The sequence below is a fragment of the Pelmatolapia mariae genome, linkage group LG4 (genome assembly GCF_036321145.2).
Source record: "Pelmatolapia mariae isolate MD_Pm_ZW linkage group LG4, Pm_UMD_F_2, whole genome shotgun sequence".
NCBI classification, from domain to species: domain Eukaryota; kingdom Metazoa; phylum Chordata; class Actinopteri; order Cichliformes; family Cichlidae; genus Pelmatolapia; species Pelmatolapia mariae.
The window spans coordinates 8,399,444-8,410,000 of NC_086230.1; the positions used below are offsets into that span (position 1 = coordinate 8,399,444).

General features: G+C 38.2%; 1 protein-coding gene across 2 annotated transcripts in view; it reads right to left on the bottom strand.

Annotated features, from left to right (window-relative positions):
• Positions 1 to 1,144: 1,144 nt before the first annotated feature.
• The window catches only part of LOC134625914 (choline transporter-like protein 2), a 24,773-nt gene continuing 15,360 nt past the window's right edge, over positions 1,145 to 10,557 (bottom strand). The window contains exons 8-22 of one of the 2 annotated variants that reach the window (XM_063471284.1): positions 10,138 to 10,258; positions 9,910 to 9,993; positions 9,701 to 9,813; positions 7,620 to 7,751; positions 7,403 to 7,502; positions 7,109 to 7,201; positions 6,593 to 6,677; positions 6,195 to 6,457; positions 5,995 to 6,089; positions 5,753 to 5,856; positions 5,578 to 5,651; positions 5,410 to 5,480; positions 4,968 to 5,056; positions 4,788 to 4,872; positions 1,145 to 1,993 (exon numbers count right to left, since the gene is read on the bottom strand). In XM_063471284.1, coding sequence (XP_063327354.1) covers positions 1,887 to 1,993; positions 4,788 to 4,872; positions 4,968 to 5,056; positions 5,410 to 5,480; positions 5,578 to 5,651; positions 5,753 to 5,856; positions 5,995 to 6,089; positions 6,195 to 6,457; positions 6,593 to 6,677; positions 7,109 to 7,201; positions 7,403 to 7,502; positions 7,620 to 7,751; positions 9,701 to 9,813; positions 9,910 to 9,993; positions 10,138 to 10,258 — 1,616 coding nt within the window. In that variant the 3' untranslated portion in view covers positions 1,145 to 1,886. Of the gene's footprint in view, positions 1,994 to 4,115; positions 4,315 to 4,787; positions 4,873 to 4,967; positions 5,057 to 5,409; positions 5,481 to 5,577; positions 5,652 to 5,752; positions 5,857 to 5,994; positions 6,090 to 6,194; positions 6,458 to 6,592; positions 6,678 to 7,108; positions 7,202 to 7,402; positions 7,503 to 7,619; positions 7,752 to 9,700; positions 9,814 to 9,909; positions 9,994 to 10,137; positions 10,259 to 10,557 lie in introns of those variants that run through there. The other variant, XM_063471283.1, reaches the window with a different exon arrangement.

Genomic DNA, 10,557 nt, shown 5'->3' on the forward strand with positions numbered 1-10,557 from the left:
TCATGTGACAAAAGTATGCAGGCAGTTCCTAGAGGATAAAGAAACTGACTCCATTGACTGGACCCCACAATCACCTGACCTAAATCCAACAGAAGAACTCTGCGACATCATGTTTCGGTTGCACGTCAAACTGTTTGGAAGCTCAGTGTTGCCCTGGTCCAGATCTGGAAGGAGCCCAGGCAAGCACGTGGGAACCATACAGACTACTGAGAACCATTCTTGAGCTTCAGTGAAATTTCAGCAAAATGGACGAGCCTGCCACGTCATTTTGTTCCCTCCTTTATCTTTGAATTCAGCCCTCTATAATTTGATAACTGTCATTTTCATCAAACAATGTGGCATCCTATTCCTTCCTACAAATTTCCCCCCAAAATTATTAATATAGATACGCAACATTTTTTCCCCATAACGATTAAATGTGTTTTCAAAGTGTTCCTTTAATTTTTTTTAGCAGTGTATTCATTCAAAGTCAAGGGCATCCTGTTACCTGTTCTAAAACGCTCTGCATTAAAACATTTCCAGAAGTGTGTCTACTGGCAGCTCTCTGACTGAAGGCCCTGTCTCTGAACCGTAACGGAGTATTTTAAAAGTATTCAGCTATATTCCTTTTCTGCCGAGTTGTTGATATGACTCCTAGAAAGTTGATTTTTATCAAACCTGGACAGACTTTCCCGCATTAGTCATTAGACACTTAGATAAAGCCAGCATTTACACACTACAGGTGATGTTACTATGCCACGCTGAATGACCTGTAGTGAGGATATGCACACCCTCTCATGGTCAAACGTAGAACAGCAGTTAGGATTTTATGGATTTCTACAAACTGTAACTATGTTTTCTAAGTTTAAAGCTAAAAGGAAAGATGTGACATTTATACATTAGTTTTGTAAGGATTTATTCAAAAATCAATTTATAGACTTTTTTTTAAGGGGGGGAAATGGTCACACTTTCAGTTCCAGCAGGGAACAGAAAGTATGACCATTTAAGCTTAGAAAAGAAACTAATCTGAGCTTATCCCCCAGTACCTGAAAGACTCCGAGTCACATCAAGTCTAGCATTGATGAAACTATCAGAATGACACCAATGCTGAAATACTGGGAGCACCTTAAAGCCTTTGGTATATGAATACATAAAGAGTCACATGGAATTTTATAGAAAACTATGCTTTATTTGAAAACAGTTCAGCTTCACAAAAATGACATTAAAAAAAATCCTCTCATCCGAACCAGCATGTCTATCAAGATACAAGTTGGTTTTTTTTGCTTTTGGTTATATTTCCATATGACTGCTGATAACAGGAACACCGCAGCATCAGATGCTTTAGGCAAAGTGGTATAAAAGCACTATGTATACCTGACTGCTGGGGTAATGGCTTTGGTGCCTACATGGTTAACTGTTCATTCAAATATGACACAAGTTATACATATTTATAGATATTTTAAAAGAAAAAAAATACAAGAATAAAAACAGATCATATTACAAAACTGTAGCAGATGACCCTTTATATGTATCTTCCCGTACTACTCAAATATTAACAGTAAAACATGACAAAAAACAAGAATTCTACATACCACTAACATGTTTGTTCATTTTTCTTTTTCAGTTGATAAACGTGCAACCTCTACGTTTTTAAAATCCACAAAACCTGCCAGACTTCATGACACTTTCAGCAAGAAACAAGATGTGGGAATGTGGACATTTTCAGGTCTGTGTCCAAACTAAGGTTCAGAAGAGCTTATGAAGCCTTTAGTAATAACCAAATTCAGCAGACACAGCTTATAACCGATGACATGAACTTGTTATCCAACTTCAAACTCAACAAAATCCCAGCTGTCTTTAGCCCACGATCTCACCCCGCTAAGGCATACACTACTACATGGAGTGGTCTACTGAGCTGGGTCAGTCTTGTTCTTCTTTTTCAGGATTTTGAGGAGGTTCTCGGGCATCATGTAGGGCCTCTCTGGGCTGCCGTCATTCCTCTCCAAATCCTCCACTGGAAAGAGGTCAAAGAAAAGGACATTAAACCAGCGTGAGTGCTTTCAAGGACTTGGCATAAGTTTAAATGAGCATCAGATTTTGCGATGTAGATTCACAGGTAGGAAATCTGAATGAAAACCTTTCAGTTCTACAAAAACAAACAAACAAACAAAAAAAAGCATCCGTTTTTTGGGATTAAACAGATATTACTGGTTAAATTGTGTTTATTAAACCAACTGCACTGCAAAACACACCGTCATTAAAAAATTATTTAAAAAGGCAAAGCTACACTAATTTACAGTTTAAAAAACAAAACAAAATTGCACGACTAAAAGACTCACCAGCATTCACTAAACAGAGACAAATGTGTTATGGCTTAGAGTGAACATAGATTAAAGTGCTTCACTGAGTGTATTAAAAAAAGATTCTGTTTGCATCAACTGTAAACACTAATTATTAATGTGCAAAACATTAATAACGCTGAAAATTAGGCACATGATTGGCTTCAAGTTTCTATTGGCTAGTGGCAGTGCGAGCATGTTTTATAGAGGCAACACTGAGTTAGAAATATGAAGTTACCTCACAGGGAGCCACTTATTTACCCAGATGTTCACTTAAGTTTTACATTTTCAATAGCCAGAAAACATCTGCCAGTTTTCAACACACTAAACAGGATGAAGCGAGCGTCAATAAATCTCTGAGTGTGAGGTGACATCACTCGCATCACAAAATTCATACAGCAATTAAACACATACCAAACTCCTGCCTGCTGTAAAGCCCTTGTGTTTGCTTAAGTTGACCCTTCACTAAGCCCCACCTCCTTACTGACGAATAATGTCTGTTGTGGTGATTTATTTGAATTATTTTAGAATTATTTTAGAAACAATCACAAACTGTATATGAAACACGAGCATGGTCACTATGACATCACCCTTTGGTTTTTGGAACCCCAACTTTTGGCCCTTCCCATCATATAAAGTTTGTTTGTTTGTTTTTTGAACAAGACGTCAAGTGTGAGGGTGGATCTCTTCAAGTCTGTTAGAGTAACTTGGACCATAATTAGCAGTTTAATCATTATTCTGTACTCATCAAGATATCACACTAGCCACTGATGATATCATCAGTTTGAGGATTGCATTTACTGAGGTCATAAATATAGTAAGTAGTAGGCTTGTTTTCCCACAGACTTCCATATAACTTGAGGATTTGCCCCCTACTTGCCGCTAGGATAAAAGCAGGTTTACGACACAAATGTAACTCTATTAAACTACCCTATTACATAAGAAAGTAGTTTGTTTAAAAAACTCTGGTTATAGCTTCTACAGGGTTTGGTTACCAGCTGTAACCAGAGTTTTCTTGTCCTATACTGTACTACAGTAGTGCGATTTTGTTTGTTTGTTTGTGTGTTTGTTCGTTCTTTCAATTATTTCCTAGCAACAAGCCATGCTTTAGGCTTACTTTTAGGCAGTCTGCTTTACTTTTGGTTAAAATATTTGCCTAACAAGTAAAAGATCACCAGTTGGGGAGGAGACAAATTCCTAGCAGGGTTTCATCAGGAAGGGCATCCAGTGTCAAAATCCACACGATCAAATATGCAGATTGGATCGCTGTGGTGATCCCTTGCGAGTAAAAGAACCACCGAAAAAATGAAGCCATGTGCTTTACTCTTAAAAGTGTTTTCTAAATATAACAAATAGTATTAGACAGTACTTGCTGTGAGTTTGTGAAATTCTACTGAAGACAATGTGGTATACGCTGCTGTATAAAACACTACTTAGTGTCGGATGTAACAGTTTTTAAAGACCACCAGAGGCAAACTAAACTAAGCCCAGACAATCCATTTAGGGAACGTTCAACGTCCTATTACCTCAGGAGGATGCTGAAATCACTCTGAACTGAAAAACTTCCTTCATTCATTTTGAAACTTGCAGGGTTGCATCTGCACAAAGTGGACTAAAGCAAAATGCTGAATCCCTGCCATTTTAAGGCGTGGTGTTTTGTAGCTGTACTAGTATCTGAGAGAAGTTAATAAGGGAGCAGATGACAGAGTCCCAGCTCATACTTTGAAAGGATTCAAAATAAAAAGACTTTCTGGATTTTGCTCTGCCTGTAATTAAGTGGAAAATCTGAGTCCCCCCCCCCCCCCCCAAACTCCTCCTCTCTAAGCCATGTCCTCCTCCTGAGCCTCCTGTTTCAGCTGGGTGTCTTCATCGTGCTGCTGCTGAGCGGAGGGCTCAGATGGATCCTCCTCCTTGTTCTTCCACAGAATCTCACGAAGACTTGGCGACATGTAATAAGGCCTCGCAGCTGAGCCGTCATTGCGCTCCAGGTCTTCGCCTTATCGTGTTTTTGATTATTTTGTGTTAATGGGTGAACGAGAAAAAAAATTATGTATACACCAGGGTGTTAGAGGGCAAGTGGGAAGGGAAAGGGAAATAAGAGGGGGTGAATTAGGAAGTGAGAAATAGGAAAGGAGACACAAAAAGAGAAAGAAAGTCAAATGGCAAGCAAGCAAAAGCACCCAAAGTATCACTTCATCACCAAGCAGCAACATTTTTCAGGCTAACAGGAGCAGGCTGTTATTTTGAAATGTAGCACACCGTATTTCATGCAATTTAAAATTAGTGACAGCCCAACACCAGAAGCAAAGTGAGAAAAGTTTTCATTTAGCTCATTCCTAACATTATGCCCTTCCTCCACTGTTTTTTTTTTTTCTTTTCTTCCTTTCATGTAAGAACCTGTTTGGACGTTTGCATGGATAATTTGAATTACATACAGATGTCACAATTGACTGAGAATGTGTCACTTACAGAAACACAGGAACAGAGTGTCCACGCACATGGAGTACACGCTGAAGAATGCATGGGCGATGAGGTATGAGCAAACCACCATAGTCTGATAGAGATGACAACAACCACACAAACATTATCCTTCAACAAAACAATTAAAGACAAGAAAAGAAAAAAAAATAGAAATTCAGTCCTGCTTACCAGGATGGGTACCCAGTAGTAGTTCAGGGTTGGAGCTGTATTCTGAAAGGCTTTCACTCTCCCAGAGAAGAAGAAGAAGGAGAAGACCCCTGTGGAGAGAAACCCCAAAGGATATATAAATACAATTCCCATGTACACTACACAGTCTGAGCTGATGATTACAATTTCTATTAGCTATAAATAATGTTGTACATTATAAATCAGTGGAAGCGATCCAGTATTTAAAGCTCCAATTAAATCCTACTTCCCAAAAAATAAACAAATCCTAAAACACCACAGCCAGTAAGCCTGCAGGATTTCATCTGCTATGCAGACATTTCTGGACTGTGAGTTGAATCGGTCATCCAGCGATGGGTTGACACAATCTTTCCAGGAAATGCTGGTTTAGTCTGATATGGTCAACATGAAGGGAAAAAAATACATAAACAAAAAGCAGACTCACCCAGAAGCCCAACAATGAGCAGTTTGCCCAAAAACAAAATGAAATCTGTCACTTTATCCAGCACAGCCACCCTGCAGGGATTTAAAAACAGGCATTTACTCCAGTCAGCGTTATACGATTAAACATTTAACAAAATGCTTTCTGATGAGGTGATGATTTTACACTCACCTGATCACATTCCTCATGAGGAGGAAGAAGGCATCTCTGGCAGAGGTGCAAAAGTTTTTGCCATAGATCGCCGTCTAGAGGCCAAATGCAGTCATTACATCAAGATAACATAAATACCAAGGCTTTTAATCACGCCAGCTCAGAGACTTGAATAAATAATAACTGAAACACGTACCATAATATACGCATTTCTGTTCAGGAACTTGACGAATTTCTCCAGACACCAGAAACAGCACTTCAGACAGCACAACAGGAACTTTGCAAACTTATTTTGGGCTCCTGTGAATGAGAGCAATCAACCTTTAACAGATGTTAGACATAAATAGATCACTTTCATAGCTCATATTCTTAGAAACGGTGGACTGCAGCCTTGAAATGACATCTATATAATATTGAACTCCATAAAAAGTAGCAAACCTTTCAGCTTGTGGTCCAGATACTCCAGCAAAACCCTGATGATCTGGATGATGGAGAGGATAAGGGAGCCAAATGCCAGAGTCCCTGTGTGATACCTAAAACAATTAAAGAATGAAAACAGGAAGTATGTTTCAGGACCCAGCAAAGCAAATGTCAGAAGACCGTTTAACTAAAAATCTTCACCCAACACAGATACAAACCTGAGAGATCTCCCAAGAGAAGAAAACACTGGGAAAGCAGGAATGTCATCTGGCTTTTTGGCAGCCCAGTAGTAAGAAGCAAATGCCCCGGCTAGGGTCATCTGTCCCAGTCCCAAGACAAAATTGGCACACCAAAAGAAGAGGAAGACGTTGTAGAACTGCAGGGCAATTAGGTATTTGTGGTAAGGGGTCTCTCCACCGTAGAAAGCAAAAAGGCACTTCGAGTCAGGACACTGGGCTTTCATGGGACTCGTCGAGTAGTTCTGAGCAAAGACACGGTTAATTTAGTGATGCTGCAAATGTATTTCTCAAATCCAAAATGTTAAATGCAAGCAGCATGCATGGAAGTGAAGTGAGATGAAAATTTAACACACAAATGAAGAGGAGAAAAAACTTACAGCTGGGTCACACGTTTGTCTCGAGTAGTCACAATTTGTCTCATTGAAGATTTTGTAGATAGGCTGATTGGAGGTGGACAAGAAACTGATCAGTTCTGTTAAGGCTTACCATCATTAACTGATAACATAAAACTGACAATTCTGAGTGTATAATAATACTACTAATAATAAAGAATAATATGCATGTTCCTCTGTTTTGATTGGGTTTATTTGTTCATGAATGCAGTGAACTTTACTATGCATGATCAAACTTCAACCTTAGCTTTTAATGTGAATTTACCAGCCCTGTTCATCATCCCTGCACATATTCTGTATAAGGTATCTTTGCCTCAACTGTTTATTCAGTTCATTCATAGATAAATTAATTTTAAGTCAGTTTAAAAGTTTAAATTCTTCAAGAACATTAAAACAAACAAAAACACAAAAAAAAAAAAAAAACAGTTCAGAGTTGTATTTTTCATTTCCTCATCAACCCTAAATAACAACACTACCACGAACAATAACTTGAAAGGATACACAGCAGTTACTCCCCAGTAGGCAATGACCACAGCCAGGAGGAGGAATGTAAACAGCGGGTAGAAAAGGGAACACAACATATGTCCAATTGCTCTGAAAACAGGATCACAGCATCAGTGGTAAAAGCAAATGCAAACATCTACCTTCACAGTTATGTATCAGGTTCTTTATCTGCACCCTTAATGCAGCGCTTTAATCCATTACTGTCAGTCACTCTAAAATAAACAATATAACATCTAAGTTCTATTGATCTGTCTCTCTTCTACTTGCTACAGCTCTAAAATGAAGTCTGACCTGCTGGCTTCTTTAATAAGAGCAATGGCAATGAGGATCCTCTTCCAAAGGAAGATGAGCAGCAAAATGATGATAATCTCCACAATGGCTAGAATAATAACTATATAAGGAGATAAGAGGAAGGAAAAGAGAAAAATCACGTGAGTGTCTCAAGTTTTAATCAACATATGTTGAATGTGGATGATAATCCATGGAGATTTTGAGGATGTATACTGACTGAAGGCCAGCCAGGTCTGTCTAATTTGCAGGTAGACTGTGAAATCTGTCTGGAAGCCCAGATCCTTGATAGTCACATTAGCGCCGGCCTCTCCTTTCAGGGCCGCATACTCCATGTAGCAATGGAAGATACCTAATCAGCAACAGGAAGCACACAGAAAAGCAAATACATTTTTTTGGGAAAGCAGGTGGAAAAAGGGGCCTTGTTATTTCCTTTTGGGTTTGTTTCCAAACAGATGAGGAGATCTCTTTCATTTCAAGAGTCAGATCAACTCTGAATCGGTTACAATAATAACTTTGACATCTACCTCAGCAAACCCCTCTCTCTCTGCCCCCTGCTGACCCTGAAAAAGCTGTATTCTTTTCAGTCAATAAAAAAGCTAATTAAGGCACAGAAATACATGTTGGATAAGTAAATACTAGATCATTCTTAAGAACATTCTTACTATATTTGCTGCAAATGATTTTACAGTGATGTTTATCTTTGCATTAGCCTAGACGTTATTTAACAGTTAACAGGCCAACTGTCAATTTCTGTCATCTGTTATACAATATTGAAGATTTTTGATTTTAATAAGAAGTGAATCACTATTTAACAGTGTAGGAAATACAGTCATTAATGGTAAAAAAAAAAAAAAAAAAAATATATATATATATATATATATATATATATATATATATCTCATTATAAATCTTGTTTTATGTTAATTGTGCCCATTGGGTCTCGAGTTAAACGAGTGACATTCCACCAGCCAAGATAAGCAAAGCTTGCCAGTCAAATCTAGAAGTAGGCAGCAATTAAAACATACCAAAAGTGAGAGTGACATCTCTTCTTTCATCTCCAACTGTGTTTTGTCATAAAGCTTCTATTTTCATCAATCTTTCCATCTTGTGGCTGCAATTTTCTTTTATCACTGGTAGCAACCTTTCCTTGTATCCCATTGGAAACAGCAGCACACCTCTCTTTCAAATGAGTATCAATTTCTTATTAACATTGACCAGCAGCATTTTCTGTTTTTTTGGTTTTTGTGTGTTTTTTTTCCCCACATGCCATTGTGGATGAGCTGATGGAGAGGAGACAACATCAGCACTTTCAGATTAATCTATCTGAGAAATTACTTGGTTGAACAAGTCTGCAAAGTTTAACTAGTTGTTTTGCTAATACTCCACATTCATTTTTCAATTCCACTCCTTTAGAACAGATTTGTTTTCAGTTGACGGTCTTATGGTCGTCTGCTAAAGCCATAAAAATACAAACTTGCATTGTTTTGTCTTTGACTGTAAAAATCAGTCTGTCAGTGATTCTTCAGTAGTACAATGGAGAGTAGCAAGGTAGCAGAGATTGAGGGTTACTTGGATGGTAGGAGTTAAAAAAGAAAAGCTTAAAGCAGTTAAAATAAAAGTTAATTACTTTTTGAGACACTGAAACTGAACTCTGCGCTAAGCTTGCCAAGTGTGAACAGCACTGTTTAGAGATACTTTGAAGTAATCTGTGAAATGATCAATGACTTGGTAATGATGGAGAAAATTCTTTTCTCACAATAATAAAAGTGTGTTTTTTAATATACGCTTGGTAAGCACATGCAAAATTCAGCATTGCCAGCTCTGCTTGTTTTGGCATGAGACATGTTTTTCCCAAAGGTGTCTCATACTCTCATTCCTTTTAGTGTGAAAGGATCAGGTTAGGATATGACAGGAAGTGATGCTGTGTTTTTCTTCACAGTCAATTAAACAAATGCCACATTTTTATTCAAATAGAAAATCTAACATCACAGCTGTGGGTCACTTCACTCAAACTTTGCGTCTTCCTTTCATGCAAATTCCTTCGGTTTGCATTTTTTCCACACTGACTACAGTTTTCTGACAACAAGGACTTTCACAATTTATCCCCAGTCAAAAGTTACCAACCCTGCATTAATATTCCTGCTGTGGTGAATACTAGTGTATTCACTGTGCATGCTCACGGTTATACTGACACTCATGATTTACTTACTGACCAGCTAGTCTGGACCTGCTTTCTGAGTAGGACCAGATTACTAAGCCATTATGAACCACGATGATATTTTCCACCTTGTCCCTTACCATAGCCTATCACCGCTACCAACATGGCAATCATGACCCAGACCATGATCCCTGCCAGGAAGCGGAGGAGGATGAGGAAGACGAGGCTGATGATCATGGCAATAACCAATCCCCTGCAAAGAGGAGGTACAGTCAATTTAAGGAAAATCTCTTTGCAATACAAACAGAGCTGACAAGAAAAGGATGAAAAAGGAGAGTTTATTACTTACAAGAGGATCCAGTACCAGCAATGTGTGAAATCCTCAAAGATTTTCATCACCACCTGACGAGCTTCCATTACCACAGTGGCATTCCTGTGGAGAGAGCCCCGTGTGTTTATCTGCTTGAGGAATTTCTCATCACACTTTATTTGTAGTGGCAGGTTGACACAGACCAAGACATAGAGTAATGTAGTTGAAAACTAGCTGTGTCACAAAATTCTACTGATGTATACTCACTGTACACCAGCAACAAGGTCTTGGGCGTTTCTAATTTCATTTCCATCATTAAATGTGGAGCTGTTTCCCACAGTAATCACCCCTCCTTTCATGCCCAAAGCTGGGAAGCACCTGCGGGTGACTGAAAGAAAAGTAGAGAAACATGTCATTGTCAAAAATACAAAAACAAACAAATGAAATGTATTTCCCTACATGTGTAAAGAATAATACAGTTTTATGTGTAGTGAGAGGTTTTCATAGTGGGGCTTTTTTGGCTTCTTTTTGTAAATTAATTATTTTAAAAAAAAGATGTGTCATTTTCAGCTAACAGTAAATAATTTGTACTAGATATTTGTTAAACTATAGTACTAAAATATTTTAAAAAAATAATTCTTCAGCCAGGAAGGAGTGCAGAAAGATAAAGAAGTTCAAGTACAGTGC